Source organism: Strongylocentrotus purpuratus, unplaced genomic scaffold (genome assembly GCF_000002235.5).
Source record: "Strongylocentrotus purpuratus isolate Spur 01 unplaced genomic scaffold, Spur_5.0 spur5_contig_853, whole genome shotgun sequence".
Lineage (NCBI taxonomy): Eukaryota > Metazoa > Echinodermata > Echinoidea > Camarodonta > Strongylocentrotidae > Strongylocentrotus > Strongylocentrotus purpuratus.
This window is the reverse complement of record NW_022145561.1, coordinates 602,116-614,043: the sequence shown is the minus strand read 5'-3', so window position 1 is coordinate 614,043 and position 11,928 is coordinate 602,116. Positions and strand designations below refer to the sequence as shown.

Below are 11,928 nucleotides of genomic sequence, written 5' to 3'. Positions count from 1 at the left end.
TATATGTCTCGGGGGGGGGGGGGGGTAATCTAAACTTTTTAGGGGAATTATAATACTATGCTACCCGCACTATATTTTAAATAGAGCCCCTAGGGAGAAGGCACTTATTGTATTTTTTTTTACATGACAATCGGGAGAGTTGTCCGTGACAACTCTACAAATACATTGTCCATACTGCCAATTTGACAATCGCACAGATGTAGTGATTTCATATTTCAAACATTCATAACACTTAAGTTGGGCTGGATTATTTCAAACTTTATTGAACCCCTTCCCCTGGCCAAAACGCAAAGCAAATAGACTTTAAACTGTTTATTACCCCAATAGACAAAAACAAATCTCTTTAAAATGTGAGTCCAATGAAAATGGCACGAGCGATTAAAGACGTGTGTGTCAGTCTCGTGAAGTTCATAAATCATGTTAGCTCGGGATTGCTAGTTAAATGTAAGAACATAAAACAAGTTCGAGCAATCCTACAATTGGATAATATTTATAGGGAACATTCCCGTCAAAGTGACAGAGGGTGCAATAGGCAACTAAGGGTGATTATTACGGCATTCCAACAGAAATGACGAAGGAAGACAATTTGTTTTGGGAACCCCAAATTCGCCTAAAATTTGATGGCAAAATTTCACTTAAACTGTATCGTAATATGAAAGAGGATGTCTTTTAAGACACATTTTTTCCAAAGATCCCCCCTCCCCCCCAAAAAAAAAAACCTTAAACAAAATGACGCGTTACGTGGCTCATACGCCACCGCTGCAACCTCACAAAACGAAACTGTCTTACCACCTCGAACTGATCAGACAACAACAAAGATAAACTCTACAACATTTAATTCAAGAAAATATATTGAAACCAAAGAAAAAATCCTTATGAAGCCCTGAACTTTATAGCTACAGCAAAGGATGATCAGATAATTGACTTTATATGTCAATTGATCCTCTCACTCACAGAGGGCAAAACTCTCAAAGAAATCAATAATTTAGTTCCGTCGCAACGAAAAGATCGATGCAGCATAGGCGCCATAGAAGTAGTGCTGCCAATGTTAATTATGATACTTAAAATATTGATATTCATTGTTTGTCTATACTACAATGGAATGCACGGGGAATACTAGGGTATGGAAACGAACTTATAAAGTACTTGAGTATACACAAGGATTGTTATACTTAGATATGGTTTCAGGAACATCGTCTTCCTACGAGTCATGACTGAATCTTTGTGACATTATTGATGGTGACGTTCCGGGTGACGTTATTATTACCACTTCTATCCTGGACATATCGATGAGCTGTGCAGGTGTTCATGCCAACTGCAGTCTTTTTTTATTCCGTCAGCCTATCGAACTTTTGGCCTACCACGTTTTCGTTTACCCTCAACATGACCTTTGGTAATGATCTTCTCCAGGGTGTCACCTTCTCTCCTAGAAATGTATCAAAAATACTTCAGGAAAATAGAATTCTTCAAATTCCTAAACACACATGTCTCCCAAGAAAAAGGCGGGAAAATCAGGCGAGGGGAGGATGTGCGATATACGTTCATAATAAAATCAAGTATGAAGGTCAAATGAATGATGAACATTTAGAAATAGAGCGAGTAAATATACATGCAGGAAATGAAAAGTCATCAATTGTGAATTTGTATAATCCTTGTAATAAATTAAATGGACTTTGAAAACCTTCCGCGTGGCCTGCATGTTAAACATGCTAGAAAGTGGTGGTGATCCGGAATTTTTTCAGATTTTACTAAAATCTCCACCAATAATCAATGCATAAGAATCAAATTTGTCAGCATTTCTTAAAAATCTGGAAAGACGTTTATAGAACGCATCTTTGTTCTTTTTTCTAGTTGGTGCAGAAGTTTTCTCTCTCCTGCTTCTATTCCTACCACGATCACTCTACCGTCATTATATCTAGGTGAAACTCTCACTCTGATGCTCTGTTGCCTCTTGTAAATGACGTTACCCTTCTGCATGAAAACTTTAAAACAAAAATATTTGTGTTTATTAAATTTTCAATCATATAAAAATTACATATTTACAAGTCATTGGTAATAATTAGACAAACAAATACACATTATATTCCAAAGCATAACATTGATATAATAATGATAGTAACTATATTAACAATAATAATAATAATAATAATAATAATAATAATAATAATAATAATAATAATAATAATAATAATAATAATAATAATAATAATAATAATAATAATAATAATAATGATAATAACAATAATGAAAGGACAAGAAATTTATACCAAACCATTACAGTAAAGAAAGCCCTTGAATTTACCTACAGTGCATGAAGCGGAGAGAGGGGGCACAGGAATAAAAGTTAAATCAACATGAGTATCATAAGTCAAAATGCCATTTCTTAAAATGCGAAACAAGCTTGTTTCTTTTTTTCGCTGAGAAATATTCAATATCTTTTTGTTTCTTTATAAAACTCTTAAAAAGATCAACACTTGGTAAATTCCCCTTCAGCCTGACTACATGACTTGACGGTGACGGTGTTTACCATGATGCTTTTCAAGCACAGCAGCTACCCGGCTTCGTTTCGATAGACGGCCTGGCTGTTTGTACAGTCAAGTGGATGCATGGTGACCCGTTACCATGCAGAGAAGGTAGGTTGCTAGGGACGCCGCGCCGCTCCGTGGGGTTGTTATATGAGTGCTCTTATTGCTTTACAACAACAGAAGGGCAAACCGTTCATTCTGGAGATTCTCGCCATGAATATGATATATAGGCCACGTAGAGTGGATACCACGACATTGTGGAATCAAAGGGAACAAGATGGTGGTTTTAACGCAAAGACCGCAATAATCTAACTTTGTCAGAGATGAAGAGCTTAATAATGATTATTTCAAAACTCCTTTGGCAAGAGAGGTGGAATAAAAATACTCCCATTTGAAACATTTAGGAAAACACTGGCCCTACGCTATAATTGCTGTCAGTAAATTAAAAATGCAACACAACACAGCTAGGGTTTTCACCTTCAAAGTGTTACGTGTATTGGGAGTACCTGTTGAATCGTAGCATGTAGGCTTAATATTCATACGAACACCTACAATAACTCTCACTTTCATTATATTATTTAAGAGAAATTTTGCCATCAAATTTGGGGCTCCCAACACTTTAAAGAGGCTTTAACTTTTGATCTACATTACTAATTTAGTATCAAAAAGATATTCGTTGACAACTTTAAACAATTTTCTCACCCTAAATGAAAATTGAAATATCTTTATCAGCCATGTACATTTTTTCTAAAACTTGGAGAGGGGAATGGGGTAGGCCTACCAAATTTCCAAAGGAAATCTTGCGCGAGTTAGCCATCTCGTATGAATTTAAATTATTCGTCATCATTATCATCATTGTAGTGTACGGCATAAAAAGGTTGTTATAATGTACCAATAGATAACAATTTGAAGTTGAAGCCCCAAATTTGCCATGCTATGGCAAAATTTCACTTTTAGTCAGTATGTAAAAGAGGATGTCATTTTAAAACACATACCTCTGCAAAGATTTTCAAAATGTGTTTGAAGAGGAATATTGATTAAAGAATGCACAGTTTAGGTTTTGTGTCGTACATGTGTATTTCACATAATTAATAAAATTTGTGGGGCTCCCAACACTTTGTGTTTAGAGGAGCTTTGCACATCTACCATTTTCACAGACATCATTCTTTCACCATGAAACAATCGTGTTTAGAATGTTCAGCGTATCTGGTATTAAGCTTTCCCTTATGTTTCTGAATGTTTGTACTGACCAGATTATTAACACAGCCTTCATGAAGCTTGACTGTAGTAAAATAGCAGTTAATACTATGGTATTATACCTCCCTGTTTGGGTCATTGAGGTAGAGAGGTAGAGGTAGAGAGAGAGAGAGAGAGAGAGAGAGAGGGAGAAACAAAGAAATGGGGAGAAAATAAGAGAGGAGAGAGAGAGAGAGAGAGAGAGAGAGAGAGAGAGAGAGAGAGAGACGGGGGAGAGAGAGAGAGAGAGGGAGAAAGATAGAGAAAGAGGCGAGAGAGGGAGGAGAAGAGAGACAAAAAGAGGGAAGGAGATGATAGACAGTGAGAGATAGACACACAGAGAGTGAGAGAGATGAGGGAGAGAGAGTAAGAGGGGGCTATGAAGTGATATTATATATAGAGATAGACACACAGAGAGTGAGAGAGATAGAGAGAGAGAGAGAGTAAGAGGGGGCTATGAAGTGATATTATATATATATATATAGAGAGAGAGAGAGAGAGAGAGAGAGAGAGAGAGAGAGAGAGAGAGGGGGAGAGAGTGAAACAGAGGAGAAATATAGAAGAAGAAAACAATAGAATACCACTAAAGCAATAACAACATTCGCAAATTTCGTCGTGAATTATTCGCGATTTCACGATGTCCCTTCTGGGCAACTATAAAGATGGTATCAAAAGGCAGGGTAAATGTTATGTGAAACTGAGTATTAAAAGAGAGTATGGTTAATTTGGCGAGTAGCACAAAACTGTTTAAATATTATTCTTTCAAATTATAATTTTTTTGTTCAAATAAAGTGAATAATCAAAAAATATCGGTTATGCTAAAGAGAGAAAATATTAATATATGATTTAAAGTATTCAGCGACAATAATCACAACTGACTAATCGCCATTGAACCAAAACAGAAGAAGAAGTTATCTCTCTCTCTCTCTCTCTTTCTCTCTCTCTCTCTCTGTCTCACTCTGTCTATCTGTTTTTCTTCCGCTCTTTTCCTCTCGTCACCCTCGTGTCTTTCCTTCTCTCTTTCTTCTACCTTTATCCCCTCTCTCTATCTCTCTCTCTCTCTTTTGTTTCGACTCTCCTCTCCCATCTCTTTAATACTCTCCCTTACTCACTCTCTCTACCCCTGTCTATTATATTATCTCTTCCTCTCATTTGAATAGTTTGTCAGACTTTGTTGGTGATCGTTTTATTCAGGGCTCTCAGAACAAACACTCATGGCATTTTGAACACAATCACGTCCATACAGCGTCATATTTAAATCATCAAATCATCTTGTGTCGACAAATTTACGACTATGCATCAAGAAACAATCTCACGCAAAACTAGTTTACTCTCACAAGTCACTGAAGCAAGGTAGACATGAAATATATGTTTATCAGTTTATTTTAATCTCCTTTGACCAGATAAATGTATATTTAACTGTTCAGTGTGATTGGAATGTTTGCATTTACTCTGAAAATTACAGGGAAAGCGGGACGGAAATATATATTGTTTGTGGCAAATAATATTTTAATGAAACTTTGACTTTCGTCTAAAGTTCATTAACGATTAGCGTCGTTAGTGTCAAATGTCATAATCTGTCTAATATTCTTCGCCCTCCTCTTCCTCTCCCTCTGCGTCGACGGAGTCGGTACCGACTTCTTCGTAGTCCTTCTCGAGAGCAGCCAAATCCTCACGAGCCTCGGAGAACTCTCCTTCCTCCATACCCTCTCCGACGTACCAATGGACGAAAGCACGCTTGGCGTACATCAGATCGAACTTGTGGTCAAGACGGGCCCAGGCCTCAGCGATGGCAGTGGTGTTGCTCAACATGCAGACGGCACGCTGAACCTTAGCAAGATCACCACCAGGGACGACGGTGGGTGGCTGGTAGTTGATACCGACCTTGAAGCCAGTTGGACACCAGTCGACGAACTGGATGGTACGCTTGGTCTTGATGGTAGCGATGGCGGCGTTGACATCCTTGGGGACGACATCACCACGGTACAAGAGACAGCAGGCCATGTACTTGCCGTGACGGGGATCGCACTTCACCATCTGGTTGGCGGGCTCGAAGCAAGCGTTGGTGATCTCGGCAACGGTCAGCTGCTCGTGGTAGGCCTTCTCAGCAGAGATGACTGGGGCGTAGGTAGCAAGAGGGAAATGGATACGTGGATAGGGCACCAAGTTGGTCTGGAACTCAGTCAGATCGACATTGAGGGCGCCATCGAATCGAAGAGAAGCGGTGATTGAGGAGACGATCTGGCCGATGAGACGGTTCAAGTTGGTGTAGGTGGGACGCTCGATGTCGAGGTTACGTCTGCAGATATCGTAGATGGCCTCGTTGTCGACCATGAAGGCACAGTCGGAGTGCTCGAGGGTGGTGTGAGTGGTAAGGATGGAATTGTATGGCTCGACAACGGCGGTGGAGATCTGGGGAGCGGGGTAGACGGCGAACTCAAGCTTGGACTTCTTTCCGTAATCGACGGAGAGACGCTCCATGAGCAGGGAGGTGAAGCCAGAGCCGGTGCCGCCACCGAAGCTGTGGAAGATGAGGAATCCCTGAAGACCTGTGCACTGGTCAGCCAGCTTCCTGATCCTGTCGAGGACAATATCGATCAGCTCCTTTCCGACGGTGTAGTGACCACGGGCGTAGTTGTTGGCAGCATCCTCCTTGCCGGTGATCAGCTGCTCAGGATGGAAGAGTTGACGGTAGGTACCGGTACGGACCTCATCTGAAGAAGGGGGAAATAACAGAATTCGTGTTTCATTAATTTTAAAGGAAAAAATATAACCGGCTATTTTTCTCTTTTTAAAATATAAATTTCTATAAATATAACATTTGGATTGCCCCTCACTAATTGCCTAAACCCTCCGCCGCGTCTCTAGCAATTATTTTGAAAGAGCGCCCTAAAGATATCCGTCGTCATGTTTAATTACACTGTTTAGGCTCTGTGATAATTATATGCCAATTTGTGGACTCGGTCGCTACGCTCAATCGCAGAATAATATATACAAGGATAAGTGTGTACTCTAACATTCTACTACAGATATTATTTCAGTAACTCAATCAAGAAAAAATACGTCTTTGCTACGCCAGTGCAGCAGGGGCGTCGGTCAGTAGATATGTTTATCCCGCTGATGTCGTTGTAAATTATATTCTGAAAATATGCTTACCGACTACGGTTGGCTCAAGATCGACGAAGACGCAACGGGGAACGTGCTTTCCAGCTCCAGTCTCACTGAAGAAGGTGTTGAAGGAGTCGTCACCACCTCCGATGGTCTTGTCTGAGGGCATCTGGCCATCAGGCTGGATGCCGTGCTCCAGGCAGTACAACTCCCAGCAGGCATTGCCCATCTGGACTCCGGCTTGGCCGACATGGATAGAGATACACTCACGCTAGAATATGAAGGGAAAATGATAGACAGTTAATATATTGGATTTATTTAGTGTGAAATGTGCTGTTAGTATCATCATCTCCTTCCTCCCCATACATGACTCATCTATTCTTCTTGTCCCGATTTAAAATGAAACATAGAAAATACTTTTTACCGACCGATCTTTGCTTCTGATTGTTTTACATCCATTAAACCGAACTCGATATGTAATGTTAATCTCCCTTTTATAATTATGATACGGACATCATTCGGACACCAATAAAAAAAGTTCTGAAATGTTTTAATGGAAGAAGTTCCTTGAGTATGCAGCCATGATACCAGATAAAAGATGTTTAATTATCTCCTAGAAACCTAGGATGTATATATACAAACACTCGTCAAAAAATGAATGTCGACGAATTGGCAAATAATTGCTATCAGCAATGCAAAGTTATTCCGAGTTTCGTCTGAGGCTCTGAGCAAAAGACCCTTGTCATGCTCGTATAAGAATTCAGCATACGCGTCACGACTTTTATTTTTTATGGTGACAGGACGAGCAAGAGAATGAATTTTGGATTTATAATGAGAATTGCAGGTATTATCGGGATATAAATGTATATGAAACCACTATTAGTCATTCACGTTGAATATCACTTAATTTTGTCAATCGCATTGGTATTTCCTCGTCCCTACCAATGAATCGGTTTGCATTCGTACGCAAAAGTGTGTGTGTGGATGTGTGTACAAACGAATTAAATTTAAAAGCAGCACACAACCGAACAGCATTATGCCATTAGTTTTACCTTGCATGAAATTAAGTAAATTCAACTTACCATATTGATGTGTCTGAGTTACGATGCTTTGAAGTAAAGAATAGAAAAAATGACTTAAAAGTCTGATTTCACGAAGTGCCTTCGACGTATGATGTATCTAAAGCAGGCGATGAAGAATGACAAACCGCTAGGCGGGACACTAATTTATACAGTTTAACCGCTCTCCGGTTGCTATGCCGCTGCCTAACAACAAATGCCTGCGATTGGTCAACCAACGGTCATGTGACGTGGTTACGGTAACCGGGGGTTTCCAATACATTCTTCCTCGTAAGCACGTTGTTTATTCTATTGTTCGAGTGATTCAAAATCGACGTTGGGATGATGGGCCATCTGAATTATCGTGTCCATTCAGAAAGAGCACACGACCGTGCACACGGTTGCCGGGAGCAACGCAGGAACGTAGGGTTACTGGGGGTGTTTCATAAAGCTGTTCGTAAAGTTAAGCATGACTTTACGAACGACTTGTATATGAAGTGCCAGATAGGATGCCCAAACTTTTTCCTGATGTTTTAACAAACTGTGACTATATTCCAATAACCTCAATTAAAATTATGGCAAAAAATATACTTTGCATTAAAAATGTTTATTATAATAACAATGTTAATCTACATCTGCACATGCAGTTCAATTTAAGTTGATGCACTTAAAATTGATTGAGCATCCTATCTGGCACTTTATATACAAGTCATTCATAAAGTCATGCGTAACTTTACGAACAGCTTTATGAAACACCCCCTGGTTTACTAACATATTCAAATGTAAAATCATGCATATTGTTTAAAGAAAGGTCTGTTCTTTTCAACCTGAAAGCTTGTCCTAGGCCTGACCAACATAGCAACAAGCTTTTAATGTATGCAGACTGGATGACACTCGTCAATAGGTCCCCATGAAAGAAACATCCATAAATTTGAATATGTTAGTGAACCGGTTTGTTGAAGACTTCGTTCATTTAAAATGCGTAAGAAACGTTGCAACTATATGATCCAAAAAAAGTTTTATTTCAATATAACATGTAGAACACTAATAGATCCCATACTATACTCAACCCCAATTAATGATAAGTCACACTGATACCTATTGATAAAACTTGAGAACATCTTATGAAATTTCTAAATTCAGGAAGCAAAATAGGCCCTACAAAGAATTTCCGGACAGTCCGCTCGCTATTCGTGGAGACCGCTATTCATAAGGATAGATATTCATAAAGACCACTATTTGTAAGGACCGCTATTCGTAATTTGAGAAAAAGGGTCATTATTCATATATGTCATTATTCATATATGTCATTTTTCATAAGGACCGCTTTAATAATATGAGCGGAAGGTCGCTATTCATAACACAAAGCCGGGGTCGTTATTCATATGGTCCCTATAAATAATACGACAAAAGGGTCGCTATTACTTATTAGCCTCTTCTCGTACTAGGTATGGCGACCCACATTTCGTTTTATGAATAGTAGTCCACATGAGAAGTGACCCTCAATGTAAATTTTGAATAGCGACCCTCATCTCACATTATGAATAGCGGTTCTTATGAATATCAGTCCTTGTGCCTTTATGAATAGTGACCCCTTTCCGTTTTATGAATAGCGGTCCTTCACGTTTAGGAAGTTCCACATTAAGAATATTGGTCCTTAGGACTAGCTAGGTTACCCCGGATTTTCTATACATCATCTTGGTTATTTCGTTAACAGTTTTCATTAAAAAAAAAATCATATATACCACTTCGGAGATAGTACTTGTATAGATGATCCCCAAATAAGTGAGTTTACAGATAGCACATGGTACAAATGACCCCAAATATCCACAGATCTTTTACACATGGAGAAGTTCCACTTTGAGCATCTTAGAATAATAACTGCCAAAGTCCTAGATGTGCTTCATGAATACCTTTTGTTTGCACTCTTGAAAAGAATACTTCCACCTGCGTATCTTAGAACGTACCGTTGGTGCATAAATGAATAATGTTACATAACTTTCATGAGCGCATATCCAGTATTCATCTCTGGTGGGTTTTACCTTTTCGGTACAAATGACCTTTATCTGCCCATGCGCAGATTGTATCTGTAAACTCCCTTATATCCACAGATTCTCTAAACATGGAGAAAACCTATTTTATTTATTTTAGAATTAACACTTCCAAAGTGATGGAGGTGCTTCATGGATACCATTTGTTTACTCCCTTGAAAAAGAAATACTTCCACCTGGGTATCGTAGAGTGTACAGCCGGTGAATAAATGATTATCGATTACATAACTGCCATGAGTGCGTATTCAGTGGTCGCGGTGGGTTTTACAATTTCGCATAGGACCTGTATATAATAATGCCAAGCATTATAAAAGCATACTTCACTGAATAACTAATAAGAAACACTAAAGAACGTAATGTTGTACTCACGAAGAGCCAACATCTTGGTAAGAAAATTCTGCATACTTTGCATTTTGATAAATAAAACTTATTTAATCAAATTTCAAATACTCGAAGTCAGTGATGATTATTTTACATTTTCCAAAAAGCATCGACAGATTCAATTATTTATAATAAATTGGCCAAATCGGTTTTAGTTGGATTACATGAGCTTTATAAGCCAGTTCGTAGATACAATCTGCGCATGGGCAAATAAAGGTCTCTCGTACAAAATTGTAAAACCCATCAAAACGACTGCTGGATACGAGTTCATGAAAGTTTAATATGTAATCAATATTCATTCATACACCGACGGTATTTTCTATGGAACAAAGGGTGGAAATATTATTGTCAAGAGGGCAAACAAAAGGTATTCATGGAGCACCTCAATCACTTTCATGGCTGCTTAAATGGGGTATACATGTTTAAAAGGTCAGTTGATAGTTGGGGTCATTTGTACTCTGAGTAACTACGAGCTGGTCTATTGTATCATGTGTACCGTGTAGTAACTACGAGCTGGTCTATTGTATCATGTGTACCGTGTAGTAACTACGAGCTGGTCTATTGTGTACAAATTATTTTGTTAATGATTATACTTGGCCTATCGATGAGATACAAGGACGCCCTCCGATGACGGATGACGAAATTTATTGTTGCCATTCCCTTCTTGTTCTTCCTTCGTAATTCTTCACCCCCTCTCCCTTATTTCCTCTTTCCTTTTTAACTCATCCCTATATAGGTGCCTATTCAAGCTGACATGAAATGGACAGGCCAGCTCCGCCCCCAGTATTGTCTGGTCGATTGTCTTGTCTATCGTCTGGTCTATTGTGATTGGGAAGGAAGCAATGCCAATGGGGAGACTGGCCAGATAACCAGAAATCAATTTTGAGACCCACAAGAAAATTACGAAAATAATCGAAGTTTTTGCTGGCGCTCCTTATAGGTTAAAAGAAATTCTCCTGGCTTTCATATCTTTGCCCCTATTACACATACGTAATTCATGGACCTGCTACGACTTGTGTATAACACGTATTGGATCTATTCGTAAATCGAGTATCGCATCGTATGTTCAGAGCAAGAAAGGCGTGTTAAATTGGTTATTATGATTGTATTGACTGTGCAGATAAAGCCCTTTAATGCCATGCTGGCTCCAAATAGACTATGGAAAAGACGGCAAATTTTCGATCTGAAAAAATGTAGGGCCTACTCAATATCAAAATAATTTAAGAAGAATTTTTGTTTTACGCTTGGTCATCATGAAGACTCGTACTAAAGATCATATTTTCTATTAAAGGTAAAGACCAGTATTGGAAACGCCCAAATTTCAAAAATGAAATGGAAGCTCTCATTACCAATCATGTGAAAGAATATGTTTTGACTAATACATAATGATACAAAATTTGCCGGGAAACCGCCTACTAATTCATATATTTGGTAAATTTATTTCTCTCATGGTCTGTGAGAGATATAGGGTAGTCCCATATACATCTTTTTGTGTATAGTGCTTGTAACTTTACAAAGAATGGGCCAAATTTCTTATCATTTTGATGATTCCAGAACCTTGCAGACGCT

At 38.8% G+C, this 11,928-nt stretch overlaps 1 protein-coding gene across 1 annotated transcript; it reads right to left on the bottom strand.

The window, feature by feature from the left end:
* Positions 1-5,201: 5,201 nt before the first annotated feature.
* Positions 5,202-8,078, bottom strand: LOC105439767 (tubulin alpha-1 chain). The gene is made up of 3 exons (XM_030995657.1): positions 7,952-8,078; positions 6,918-7,140; positions 5,202-6,475 (listed from the first exon to the last, which is right to left on the bottom strand). Exons 1-3 carry the CDS (start codon positions 7,952-7,954, stop codon positions 5,343-5,345), a joined length of 1,359 nt encoding a protein of 452 aa, XP_030851517.1. The 5' UTR covers positions 7,955-8,078; the 3' UTR covers positions 5,202-5,342.
* Between the last annotated feature and the right edge of the window lie 3,850 nt (positions 8,079-11,928).

Excerpts from the sequence above, each read along its gene's own strand:
- LOC105439767 (XM_030995657.1), bottom strand. Across the intron at positions 6,476-6,917 it reads TCTTGAGCCAACCGTAGTCG|ATGAGGTCCGTACCGGTACC; the intron begins GTAAGCATATTT and ends CCCCTTCTTCAG.